Consider the following 12,830-nt stretch of genomic DNA (forward strand, 5'->3'; position numbering starts at 1 on the left):
TGGCCTTATAGCCTGCATAACCTGCATGATAGCAGAACTTCAATGCTATCCTCACATCCAGGAGGTTTCTTTAGATTAAAACAAAATGAAGAAAGAGGAAAGAAGAGAGAAGAGGAAAGAAACGCTAAGACAAGAGATATTGGCAAGTATGGACTATGATGGCATCTCTGAGGAGTCCAACAAAGAGCATCTCCTTCCTTGTCTAACATGCAAAACACAGAGAAATAACATAACTACAAAAGCTAAAAGGCCTTTGTTGCTTATCAGGACTAAGTTGGGAGCTGTGCCATTTTGATAGGCAAGTGCACTTTCTAATACCAAATTCTAGAATTCAACTTACACGCCCAGCATCAGCAACATTGGACCAGAGCAGGTCTCTTCACAAAGAGGTTCCTCTCCTAGAGTTGACAAGGAAAATGTGTGCCCCCGGTGGGAAAGAGTAGGACCTGGACTACAATGCGCAGTTTTTTCTTCCCAAATAGGCCAATTCGATTAAGTTCTCCTGGAGAGAAGTGATGGGGACAGTAAAAGCAGGGAGGCTATGGAGGGGCCCCTCTTCCATGGTGGCGATTAGCAGTGGAGAATAAGTAGCACCCAACAACGTGATTCAGGATTTTAAACTAAGTCACCAGACTCATCTCTCCACTCTACTTCTCCCTTTGCAAATTTAGCTCTGTGTCCTTTCACTATAATGGATCACAGCCATGAGTATGACTCTATGCTGAGTCCTGGGAATCCTTCTAGTGAATCTGATACTGGGGGGTTGGTCTAGGGCAGTGGTTCTCAACCTTCTGGCCCTTTAAATACAGTTCCTCATGTTGTGACCCAACCATAAAATTATTTTCATTGCTACCTCATAACTGTAATGTTGCTACTGTTATGAATTGTAATGTAAATATCTGATATGCAGGATGGTCTTAGGTGACCCCTGTGAAAGGGTCGTTCGACCGCCAAGGGGGTCGCGACCCACAGGTTGAGAACCGCTGGTCTAGGGTGTCTTGGACACACTCAGAAAGACATGTGTCAGTCACGGAATTGTATGTGCATTGAGAAGAAACAGAGCTCCCTCAAGCTTGGGTCAGAGGTCAAGATGTGCCCCAGAGATACAGGCTGATGTAGAAAAAGTTATGAGATTCCTCTAAATACATAACAACCTTCTGCTCAAATTGAACCAGCCCTCTAAAGACCACTGTCTATGTACATGAGTGAGTGTGAATGTGAGTGAGAGTGTGTGAATTGCGTTTGGGTTTCTGTGAGTGTGTGTGTATGTGTGTGTGCGAGCACTGTGTGAGTGTGTGAGGGTTAGTGCATATGTGTGTACATGTGTGAGTGTGTGTGTAGTGAGACCCTGTTGAGGGGGATGAGGTCCTTCCGGGGGTCTGTAATAGAAAACGCACAGCACAGCCATCTAAGTTTTCATCGAGGATCTTTGCACAAACCCATTTACTAGTGGGCCTCCAGACAGGAGTTGTTCCAAAGCTCGTAATAGTTGATCCAGGGCACAGTGTATATCAAAAAATCGCAAATGAAACTCTGTGGAAGGAGAAAGGCACAATCAGCTTCCAGGGAAATCTCCTGCCCCGAGACCCTCGGTGAGAGTTTAGAACCATTGCTGAGGCTGCACACTGGCCATGTGGGTGGGGAGAATCTGCTCAGTCATCTGGAGGGGGCAGAGGGGGCTGAGGGGGTTCAAGGCCCGGAACAGGAATGTCACCTGGGGCTCCCTCTGCCCAGCTACTTGGGAGCTGGAGCAGGCACAACTGGAAAGCCCTCCTCGGACCCCAGTCCCCAGGCACATGCACCCAGGCACAGGGAGACTGTCATATTTGCCAGTAAGTGGTGCCACCCAGAGGAACCAGGAAAAGAGTGAACAAATTCTTGAAGACAAGGAGGCAATTAAACAATCCTCAGCGGCCTGGAGAGTGCAAGCCATGACCAGAACAAGGTCCCCATGGGAAAAAAAAAATGCTGCTTCCACTGAAGGTTGGGAATGGGCCGGGAGACCTGGAGGCCAGGGTCCAGGTCCGTGCCATGCCCAGGGTTGGGGTGGGGGGGGGGGGGACTGTCCAATCAGAGAGCCTCACTCCTACCCCCAGCACCTCTGGTGGTTTCAGCAGCCCTGGGGCTGTGCCCTTGCTATGCCCCAATCCACACAGCGGTAAAAGCTGTCAATGTCCATTTGTGTTAACTTTTAAAGTTCTGACTTTTCTCCCTTGGGTTAGGAGTCTCTTTTCAGATGACTGCCACCACACACCTTCTTCTTCTTCTTTTCGCTTTGTCGGGGGCATGAATGACTTTTTGTGCTGTTCTTTTTGCACTTGGTCCGACTAATCTTTACGGTGGCCAGATACTCCACTCCTGTTGTCAGCTACAGAAAAGCAATAGCACTGTTAGTCTGGGGTCAAAGCATCCAGTTGCTGGCTCTCTCCAAAGAAGTCTAGAATGGAGAGTGAAGCCCCAGGAGCCACGTCCCTGGGTCTGGCTCACCCACCCAAGCATGGCCCCTCTTCTCCCTCCAGCTTGAGGATGCACAGTGGCACAACCCATTCCCTGGCTCTGCATTGGACTCATTGCAATAGGCACAGATGGATCGCACCTATCCCCCCTGCATCCTCAGTCAAGGTAGGCAACACATTGAGCTTGGCTGACTGGCAGTGCCAGAGCACCCCCAGGTCTGCACGCATGGTCGTCAGAATGCATAGAACCAGCCACACCTTATCCCTCTGCTCTCCCAGCCCCTTCAGCCATGTCCTCCTTCTCCTCCCTCCTTCCCAGCCAACCTGATGGGAGGCAGTCAGCAACACAGCTCAAAACATAAGCTTGGAGGATTCAAGTGGGCCGCAGTGTAACTTGTAGCTACACACCCTTGCTCCCAGCCAAGACTGGAATTACAGTTCAAGTACTTTGCAATCAATTTGAAAAGTCAAGAGAAGTGCAGCTGGTTGGACATATATCTAAGGAGAACCGCAGAAACAACGTAGAGACTGGAAAGAGAAGGGGAGTCACGGAAAGGGGGAGCCAGCCTGGAGCATGTGCTTGGCTGAGAGGCCAAGCAATATCAGCAGCATTATTTACAATAGCCAAGATCTGGAAATGGCCCAAGTGCCCATCAGCAGATGAGTGAATAAAAAAGCTATGGTATTTTTACACAATGGAATACTACATGGCTGTAAAAAAAAAAGGAGGAACTCTTACCCTTTGCAACAGTATGGCTGGACCTGGAGAGTATTATGCTAAGCTAAATAAGTCAGTCAAAGAAAGATAAATACCATATGATCTCACTAAGATGTGGAATCTAATGAACACAATAATCTGATATACAAAATTGAACTGGAAGCATGGACACGTAGATCAGACTGGCTGCTGCAGGAGAGGAGATGGGTGGGGATGACTGGATAAAGAAGGTGAAGCAATTAGCTAAAGATCATACGTGCATACCCCATGGACACGGACAATAGTTTGGTGAAGGCCAAGGGAGGGGGAGGTTCCTGTGGATGAAGGTGGGAAAAGGTGGGGAGAAAGGGGAACACCTGCAACAATGTCAACATTAAAATTGTTAATAAAAAAACCATAAGCTTAGGACTCTAACTGATTTGGAGCATGTGTTCTCCATACAGGAATGCTGTGACCTTGAGCCTAGCAGCCTTAGTTTCCTCACCGACAGAGTATAGGTGATAATTATGCCTATTCTAGGAGTTGTTACATGACAGCGGTTCTCAACCTGTGGGTCGCAACCCCTTTGGCGGTCGAAGGGCCCTTTCACAGGGCGTCGCCTGAGACCATCCTGCATATCAGATATTTACATTATGATTCATAACAGTAGCAACATTACAGTTATGAAGTAGCAACGAAAATAATTTTATGGTTGGGTCACAACATGAGGAACTGTATTTAAAGGGCCAGAAGGTTGAGAACCACTGGGTTAAGAGAAGCACGCATTTCACTGAATGCACAAAATACATTTCCAAGTAACTACATAATTACGAATTATTAAATGTTTTAACAAGTGTTGGGAACATTACTCTGAAGTAGCAATGGAGTTGGGAGAGTGTCAGAACAGAAGACAGAGGAATTGAGCTCAAGTTCTGGCTTTATCCCCTGCCAACTTTATCTGAGCGAGTAGAGTCCCTCCGCCTACCTGAGTCTCAGTTTCCTCGTCTAGAAAATGGGAAGGATAGTGCCCATTTCCTCTGATGATGTATGGAAATGGTGAATATATAAACCATGGAGAATGCACACAAGAGCCACTTCCTGTTGTTGTGATTTGTCTTCTTGTCGTACTCATGTTCAAGTGCAAGATCCGAAGACGCAAGGGCAAAAGGCTGGGAAAGCCTTTCGTGGCAGGTAAGCCCCACACGCAGAGGTGAAACTAATATATGGTTGTGTTGGAAACGGCTGAATTTCCCAGTAACTGTGTGGACTAGTCACTAGAGAGTTCTGCCTGGTGAGGGGAGAAGCTCCTAGAAGGTCTTGCTTCCTTGTCCAAATGCAGTGGCCAATCACATAAGAAGGCTTGTACTCTCTGGCGTGGTGATAGAGAGAGAGAGAGCGCTCATACCGCCCCTGAGAGGAAAGCACCACTACAAAACCTCAAGGTGTGCAGTGTGGCTGCGGGAGGAGGCCTGAGGGCAGTACCACCACCCTGGTCCCCACGTCTAAGGGAAGAACCTCAGGATGCAGGGCTCCTGAGTTCTTCATGAAGGGACAGTTTCATCCAAGCACTGGAAGCTTGCAGGGCTTGTGCCAAGCACTGTCGCATTGATGTTCAGCACATTCTCCACGTATGGAGAAACTAAAACATTGGCCATAAATTTAACTAACATTCCAATAATGTAGTGCTTTCTTATTCATTATAAGACTTGACTGTTAAATAATAATAGGAATTATCGTAATAATACAAATATTTTCATAAATGCTGCTTCACTCTTTTCTGCCTACTTTGCAAGTGAGTCAACTGAGGCTGCAGGTATGGATGGCACTTGACCAAAATCCCATGATTAGGAGGATCTGGACGTCAAACTCAGAAGGTGCCCACCTCCTGCATCCCTCTGTGAGGTATTAGAACAAACACGATCATGCCGTAACAGGTGTGGGGATGCCTGGGGATCCTTGCCCCAGATCACCCAGCTACCAAAAGGTATATTCTCTCTGTCAATTCATCCATTTGAATGACATCACATGTGTACTCACAAACAACTCTTTCAGAGGTAACTGTTAATGGCAATGGATTGATTCCACAAGACAGGCCTCCTGAGATGGTCAGATTTATCCTTGGGAAGATAAGAGGCGAACAAGCCAACTTCCACAAGAAAGGGCTGCCACCTTGTGGCTAAGTCACCTCAATGTTAGGCTTTAACAAGCCACAATTTTGTGGCAAGGGTGAGTTACTGAAAAAGAACAAGTTGATGCCTATGAGGCCCATTTGTGTCTCATTAAAACTGCCCATCCCTCTCTGCCCCCTGCCCTGGCTGTTTTCTCCTGTTCCCACTGCTCCTCTCTAATCAGTCCAGCGATTTTCAATCCATGTGTCGCAAGAGGCATACCGGTTTGTTGTAAGAATTTTTTAAAACATGCAATACCTGACTATTTAGTCAGGAGCACTAATTTCTTTTCCATTAGATTATCAAATAAAAGAATGACAGCAGCAAACACAACAATAGCCATCCAATGTGAATGAATCAAAATTATACATATTTTGGTCAGATAGACAAAAAATGTATTTTTTGGTGTGCCACATGATGTTACTAATTACTTTATGTGTGCCATGGTATGAAAAAGGTTGAAAATCACTGTTCTAGTCTATTAATTTTTTTTATTAGTTCAATACTACATAATTGAACTAAGATGTAGTATTGCCTTTGACCTAATTTACATATTTTACTGACAAAGAGAAAATTCTGAGCTGTTCTAAATTAAATTACAGAGGTCAAAGAGTGAGAGAAAAGTGACGGAACTGTTCATCTGTTAATGGCTGAAGGTCAACTAACAAAAGACTGCTCACATTCCTTCTGTCCGGTGGAATTTGGAATTAATTTCCAGTTGGCTATTTCTACAGATTCTTTGAGCCAGGAACCATCAAACTCCAGAAGCTCCACTTATTGTTTACATGTGGGCTTCCCAGAATGCTGCCCGCAGCCCATCAACAGGAATGGACATTTCTTTTTGCAGACTCTGCACCTACTTCAGAGCTGGCCCCGCTTTCTCCCACCACTTCGCCTGTAGCTCATGTAAATTCTTTCAGAAGGCTTACATCTTTCTTTCCCGTGCCCCCACATGATGTATAAAAATGCTTGGAGAGTCCAAGACAATGGATTTTATGTGTCTTTTCAACCAAACCATCTGCTGGTGGTTTGGACTTCATGCCTTAAGATCAATCTTCTTTTTGGCTAGCACTTTTAAACTTTCAGTCATGGAAGTTAAAATTGGTGTTTTTAACATTACTATCTGACTTTGAGGAGAGGTTAGACAAGCAAAAGTGATTTTCAAACAACTTTTTTCATCCTCTATCATCCTTCAATTGATATCAGAAAATTTTACACAAAAAACAAATAAAATTGCCGAAACCGGTTTGGCTCAGTGGATAGAGTGTCGGCCTGCAGACTGAAAGGTCCCAGGTTCGATTCCGGTCAAGGGCATGTACCTGGGTTTCAGGCACAATCCCCGGTAGGAGATGTGCAGGAGGCAGCTGATTGATGTTTCTCTCTCATCAATGTTTCTAACTCTCTATCTCTCTCCCTTCCTCTCTGCAAAAAATCAATAAAATATATTTTTTAAAAAATAAAAGAATAGATGATCTTATTGAAGCCTAGCCCTCACTCCTCTTGGTCTCCTCCTGTTAAAAACAAACAAACAAACAAAAAAAAAAAACCCACCCCTCTGTATAATTCATTTTCTATAGAACACAGATAGAAAGTCCAGACTTAGATTTTACAGCCCTGGACATTGAAATACTATTGTTGAGGGGAACCTAGAGAGAACACTTATATTTTGCCAAATGAGACTGTTAGAGAAAACAGCCTGGACAAGATGGTGGCACAGGTAAATGCGGTACTGGGAACCTCCCACAACCACATCAAATATTACAATTAAATTATAGAACAACCATTATTCAGAATGCCTAAAATTTAGCTTTACAGAAATCCTATAACTAAGGATATAAAGAAGAAGCCATGTTGAGACTGGTAAGAAGGGTGGAGACATGAAACAAACTGGTTCCATATCCACATGCGGGGGTTAAAAATCAGGAGGGATATCTTGACTACAAAAGCTAGAGGAGCCGCTTTCTCCCAGACAGAAGTTCTGGCAGATACTGTTCTTTTGCTGAGCCTTTTGTCCAAAGAGCTGGCAGTCTGGTGCCATATCTAAGTCTCCATCAACCTGGCTAACACTGTTCACCCTGCCCTGGTAATTCCCTGAGATACTGCCCCACCCAACTTTGGGGCCCATTCAAGCAGTTTCCAGTGTTTTTTCCATACAAGTGACTTCTTTTGTCTCATGCTTCAGATTTTCCTAAAATCTCTCAAACAAGCAGTGTCTGGCTTCTGCATACCCTGTATATAATGCTAAGTGACCCCAAGGCCAGCACTAGTGGCAGCCAGACTTGGTTCACAGTTTGGCTCACAGTTTGGCTTTTTCTGGGCACCTCCTAGTCCAGGAAAAGCAGCAACCATCTGTAGACCATGCTCGGCCCAGGCAGGGCCAAGGTGGTGGCTGACCTTGTACCTTCCAAGAGGTCCCAGAGCCAGTGAACATGGTGGACAGCTTCATAACATGCCAGACTACAAATCAACAACCTTCATGAGTGACACACTAAGGTGCAGCCTCAGCAGGCACCAAAGCCCCACTGAAGAAAGTCCTGCTCTATGGGGTCAGCCCCTGCAAGCAGCTCCCCCATTGTAGTTGCCACCAGTCTTTGCAGCTAATCCCTCCCAGTGATGTGCCAACAGCAATCAAGACTCAACTACAACAGGACAGCTCCTACAGCCCACACAAGGGCCATACCTAAAGCACCCAACATGGGTGACTGGGGAGGCTGTGTCCCTGGACCCTGCAGGACACTTACTATAAGGCCATTCTACCAAGTCTAGGAGACATAGCAGCTCTATATAATACATAGAAATAATCACAGGGAAGCAGCCAATATGAGGAGACAAAGAAACAGATCCCAAGTGAAAGAACAGGAGAAATCTTCAGAAAAAGAACTAAATGACATGGAGGCAAGGAAGTTAACAGATACACAGTTCAAAAAAGTGCTTATAAGGATGCTCAGAAAACTCAGTGAGAACTTCAACCGCATAAAAAAGACAAGGAAATCATAAAAAAAAAAACCAGCAGAAATGAAGACTACACTAAACAAAATAAAGAATAAGTTAAAGGGAATCAACAGTAAAGTAGGTGAAGCAGAGTATTAAATCAGTAATTTGGAACATAAGGAAGCAGAAAACACCGAATCAGATCAGCAAAAAGAAAAAATAACCCAAGAAATGAGGATAGTGTAAGAAGCTCCTGAGATAACTTCAAGCATACCAACATTTACATCATAGGGATGCCAGAAGGAGAAGAGAGAGCAAGAAATCAAAAAGTTATTTAGAAAAAATAATGATGGAAAACTTCCCTAACTTGGTGAAGAAAATAGACATAGAAGTCCAGGAAGCACAGAGTTCAAACAAGATGAACCTAAAAAAACCCACACCAAGACACTTCATAATAAAATGCCAAAGGTTAAAGACAAAGAGAGAATCTTAAAGGCAACAAGAGAAAAGCAATTAGTTACCTATAAGGAAACTCCCATAAGTTTGTCAGTTGATTTCTCAACAGAAACTTTGTAGCCAGAAGGGATTGACATAAAATATTCTAAGTGAGGAAAAACAAGGACCTACAACCAAGATTACTCTACCTAGCAAAGCTATCATTTGGAATTGAAGTACAGATAAAGAGCTTCCCAGACAAGACAAAGCTAAAGGAGTTTATTACCACCAAACCAGTATTACAAGAAATTTTATAGGGTCTTCTTTAAGGAGAAAAAGAGAAAAAAGATTAAAAATATGAATAATAAAATGGCATTAAATATACATATGTCAACAATTATTTTAAATGCAAATGGATTAAGTGCACCAATCAAAAGAGATACAGTGTTTGAATAGGTTACAAAACAAGACCCTTATTTATGCTGTATGTATGTAAGGGACTCATTTCAAATCAAAAGACACACACAGCCCTGGTCAGTGTGGCTCAGTTGGTTGGTGCATCATCTGTACACAGAAAGGTGGTGGGTTCAATTCCTGATCAAGGCACATACCCAAGTTGCAGGTTCAATCCTCAGTCAGGGCATATATAGGAGGCTTCTCTCACATCAATGTTTCTCTCTTTCTCTCTCTCTCTCTCTCTGTCCCTTCTCTCTAAAAAAAAAAAAAAATCAATAATAAATAATAAATAAAATAAAATAAATAAGACACACGCAGATTGAAAGTAAAGGGATGGAAAATGATATTTCATGAAAATGGAAACAACACAAAACAAAAAAATGTGGGGTAGCAATACTAATATCAAACCAAATAGACTTTAAAACAAAGGCTAGAAAAAAAGACCTAACATCTCTATTTCTAATATTTATTCAAAGGAACCCAAAACACTAAATCAAAAGGATCTATACATTCATATGTTTATTGCAGCAAGATATAAAAGCAACTTAAGTGTCCATCAATACATGAATGGATAGCCCAGCCAGTGTGGTTGAACATCAAACTATGATCCAGGAGGTCATGGTTCTATTCTTGGTCAGGGCACATGCCCAGGTTGTGGGCTTGATTCCCAGTGGGGGGGTGTGCAGGAGGCCCCCAATCAATGATTCTCTCTCACCATTGATGTTCCTATCTCTCTCTCCCTCTCCCTTCCTCTCTGAAATCAATAAAAATATATTAAGAAAAAAATAGATGAATGGGTAAAGATAAAGATCTATACAATGGAATATGATTCAGCCATAAAAAAAGAAATAAATCTTGCCATCTGCAAAAACAGAGATAGACCTAGAGAATATTATGCTAAGTGAAATAAGCCAGTCAGAGAAAAACAAGTAACATATAATTTCACTCAAATGTGGAATTTAATGAACAAACTGAACTACCAAGCAAAATAGAGACAGACTCATAGATAAAGAGTAGGCAGACAGCTCAGGGAGGGGTGGTGGTGTTCGGGTGGGGGTGGAAGGATTAAGCAAAATAGAAAAAAAAAAAAGGCTATAACAAAAGACAAAGAAGGGCCCAGCATTGGCATCATAGGGGTGCCAGAAGGAGGGGAGAGAGCAAGAAATCGAAAAGATATTTAGAGCCCTAACCAGTTTGGCTCAGTGGATAGAGCATCAGCCTGCGGACTGAAGGGTCCCAGGCTCGATTCCAGTCAAGGGCATGTACCTTGGTTGTGGGCACATCCCCAGTAGGGGGTGTGCATGAGACAGCTGATCGATGTTTTTAACTCTCTATCCTTCTCCCTTCCTCTCTGTACAAAATCAATAAAAATATATTTTAAAAAAAGATATTTAGAAAAAGTAATGATGGAAAACTGATGGACAGCAGTGTGGTGATTGCTGAGGGGAGGGGAAGAGAGGAGGTGAAGGAGAGTATGGGGCGGATAAATGGTGATAGACCGAGACTTAACGGGGTGGTGAACACACAATACAGTGTACAGATGATGTGTTGTAAAATTGTGCACCTGAAATCTGTATCATACTGTTTACCAGTGTCACCCCAATAAATTCAATGTAAAAAATGGGCAAGAATGGGGGTACTACCCATATTCAGAGAAACCGAGATACAAACCTGCACATAACTTTGAAGTACTTTGTCTACTCGAAATAAGTAGGTGTCATTGCTCACGTTGTTGTAGTTTTCAATGAAGAATCTGAGTGTTGAATTCATGTTTTTCTTGCTTGTGGACTTCTCCTGGAAGCCTCCCCACCTTTGAAAGTGACCCAATTTGGCCGTCAGGACCAGAGCAGCCAACAACAACAGAAGGTTTCTCCAGCATTCAGCTCCCATGTCTGCAGCTTCAGAGACCTCCTATCCACTGCACCTTCAGGCTTGCTCACTGCTCATCCACAGCCCTCACCAACGCAGCCTTTCCCCGGAGACAGCTGCCTGCATTTAAACAGAGACTGAGACCTGGGCCTCTTCCTTTCAACACCCTGCCCACAATTTGACGGAAGGACCAGACAGAGAAATCTCTCTGCGTGGCTGTCCAACCTATTCTCAGGTCAGGTCATTTTCCACACCCATTCGGTTCTTCGGTGTTTCAGACAGGCATAATTTCTAAACACCTGCCAAGGTAGGTAAGACCTTCTCCCTGCCTTTACACCTACAAAGGAAGAAAAACCTAAAACAGACCTCTACAGTGCTATTCAATAAGACCCGGTGTATTGGACAGAGGAACACCATTCATTGAAATAGGGAAAGGCTTATGGAGAACATGATGTTTGAACTGGGATATAAGAAATCAGGGGCATGGAACAGGGTCAGGGGCATTCTACTTACCTACTTTGGGTTCCAACTATCTCACCCAGCCATCACCTATTTCCTATGCTTCTCTAGAGGTTCTCTGTACTCACCCGCCAGCTACTCACCACAGATTTCTGCCGGCTGGATTTCTCACTGTGCCTGCAGGCCCTGGCACTGGCTCAAGCTATCTTAGTATGAGCCCAGCAGAGCTTTGTGAGGTAAGCCCCACCCGCCTCCTTGTGAGGGAGGAATACATTGTGAACTTTACTTATTCAGAATTTAATCATGCACTTGTGATGGTTGCCAAGTGGGAGGGGCCATGGTGGGTGAGTGGAAAAAGGGGAGGGATTACATTGTATAAATTGCTGGTTATAAAACAGTCACAGGGATGTAAGTACAGCATGGGGAATATAGTCAATAATACCGGAATAACTATGTATAGTATCATGTGAGTACTACTCATTGAGGTAATTACTTCATAAGTTATATAAATATAAAATAACTATGTGGTACACCTGGATCTAATATATGTCACCTGGAATTGAAAAATTAAAAATAATATTTTTCAAAAAAGAAAGTTGATTTCTCAAGTTTGGGTGTTGCTTATAAAGGGAAGGAATTTCTCCTGTACCCTCTTTGGGGCTCTGGGTTGGCCTAAGAATTAAATCTGGTATAAGACAGAGTAACCAGAGGAAAACACACACATTTAATTGAATTTTTACATTTATGTGGGAGACCTGACAAGAGAGTGGCAACCCAAAGAAGTGCTCAGAGCAGAAAGCTTGTATACCTGTAGACAAAGAAACAGATTTGTAAAGAATTGGCAAGACAAAGGAGTTTGGGTGAGGGGTAGTAAGTGGTAAAGAAGTCTCAAGGTTTGTTTATAAAGCCTTCACGGCGCTAAATTCCCCACCTCTAGTGATAAAGATGTTTTCCTTCCTTCTGTTACCAGGAGGGCACTTACACGGGGTCGTTTATCTCTTGCTTTCAAAGGAGAAGGGTATGGGGAGGTCAGAGTGTCTTTCCTGCTTCTGCTGTTTTCTCAAACTCCTTCAGATTCCTCATCTGTCCCTCTAGTCCAGCAGTTCTCAACCTGTGGGTCGAGACCCCTTTGGGGGTCGAACGACCCTTTCACAGGGGTCGCCTAAGACCATCGGAAAACACATATATAATTACATATTGTTTTTGTGATTAATCACTATGCTTTAATTATGTTCAATTTGTAACAATGAAAATACATCCTGCATGTTCACCACAACATGAGGAACTGTATTAAAGGGTCGCGGCATTAGGAAGGTTGAGAACCACTGCTCTAGTCAGTCCTCACTCTATCAGGTTTGT

General features: G+C 43.5%; 1 protein-coding gene across 1 annotated transcript; it reads right to left on the bottom strand.

The window, feature by feature from the left end:
- Positions 1-1,446: 1,446 nt before the first annotated feature.
- Positions 1,447-11,033, bottom strand: CSTL1 (cystatin like 1). Its single transcript, XM_070421415.1, has 3 exons — positions 10,815-11,033; positions 2,255-2,368; positions 1,447-1,533 (listed from the first exon to the last, which is right to left on the bottom strand). Exons 1-3 carry the CDS (start codon positions 11,031-11,033, stop codon positions 1,447-1,449), a joined length of 420 nt encoding a protein of 139 aa, XP_070277516.1.
- Positions 11,034-12,830: the final 1,797 nt, after the last annotated feature.

Source organism: Myotis yumanensis, unplaced genomic scaffold (genome assembly GCF_028538775.1).
Source record: "Myotis yumanensis isolate MYYU_CA2020_CCGP unplaced genomic scaffold, mMyoYum1.0.hap1 SCAF_7, whole genome shotgun sequence".
Classification (NCBI taxonomy): Eukaryota; Metazoa; Chordata; class Mammalia; order Chiroptera; family Vespertilionidae; genus Myotis; species Myotis yumanensis.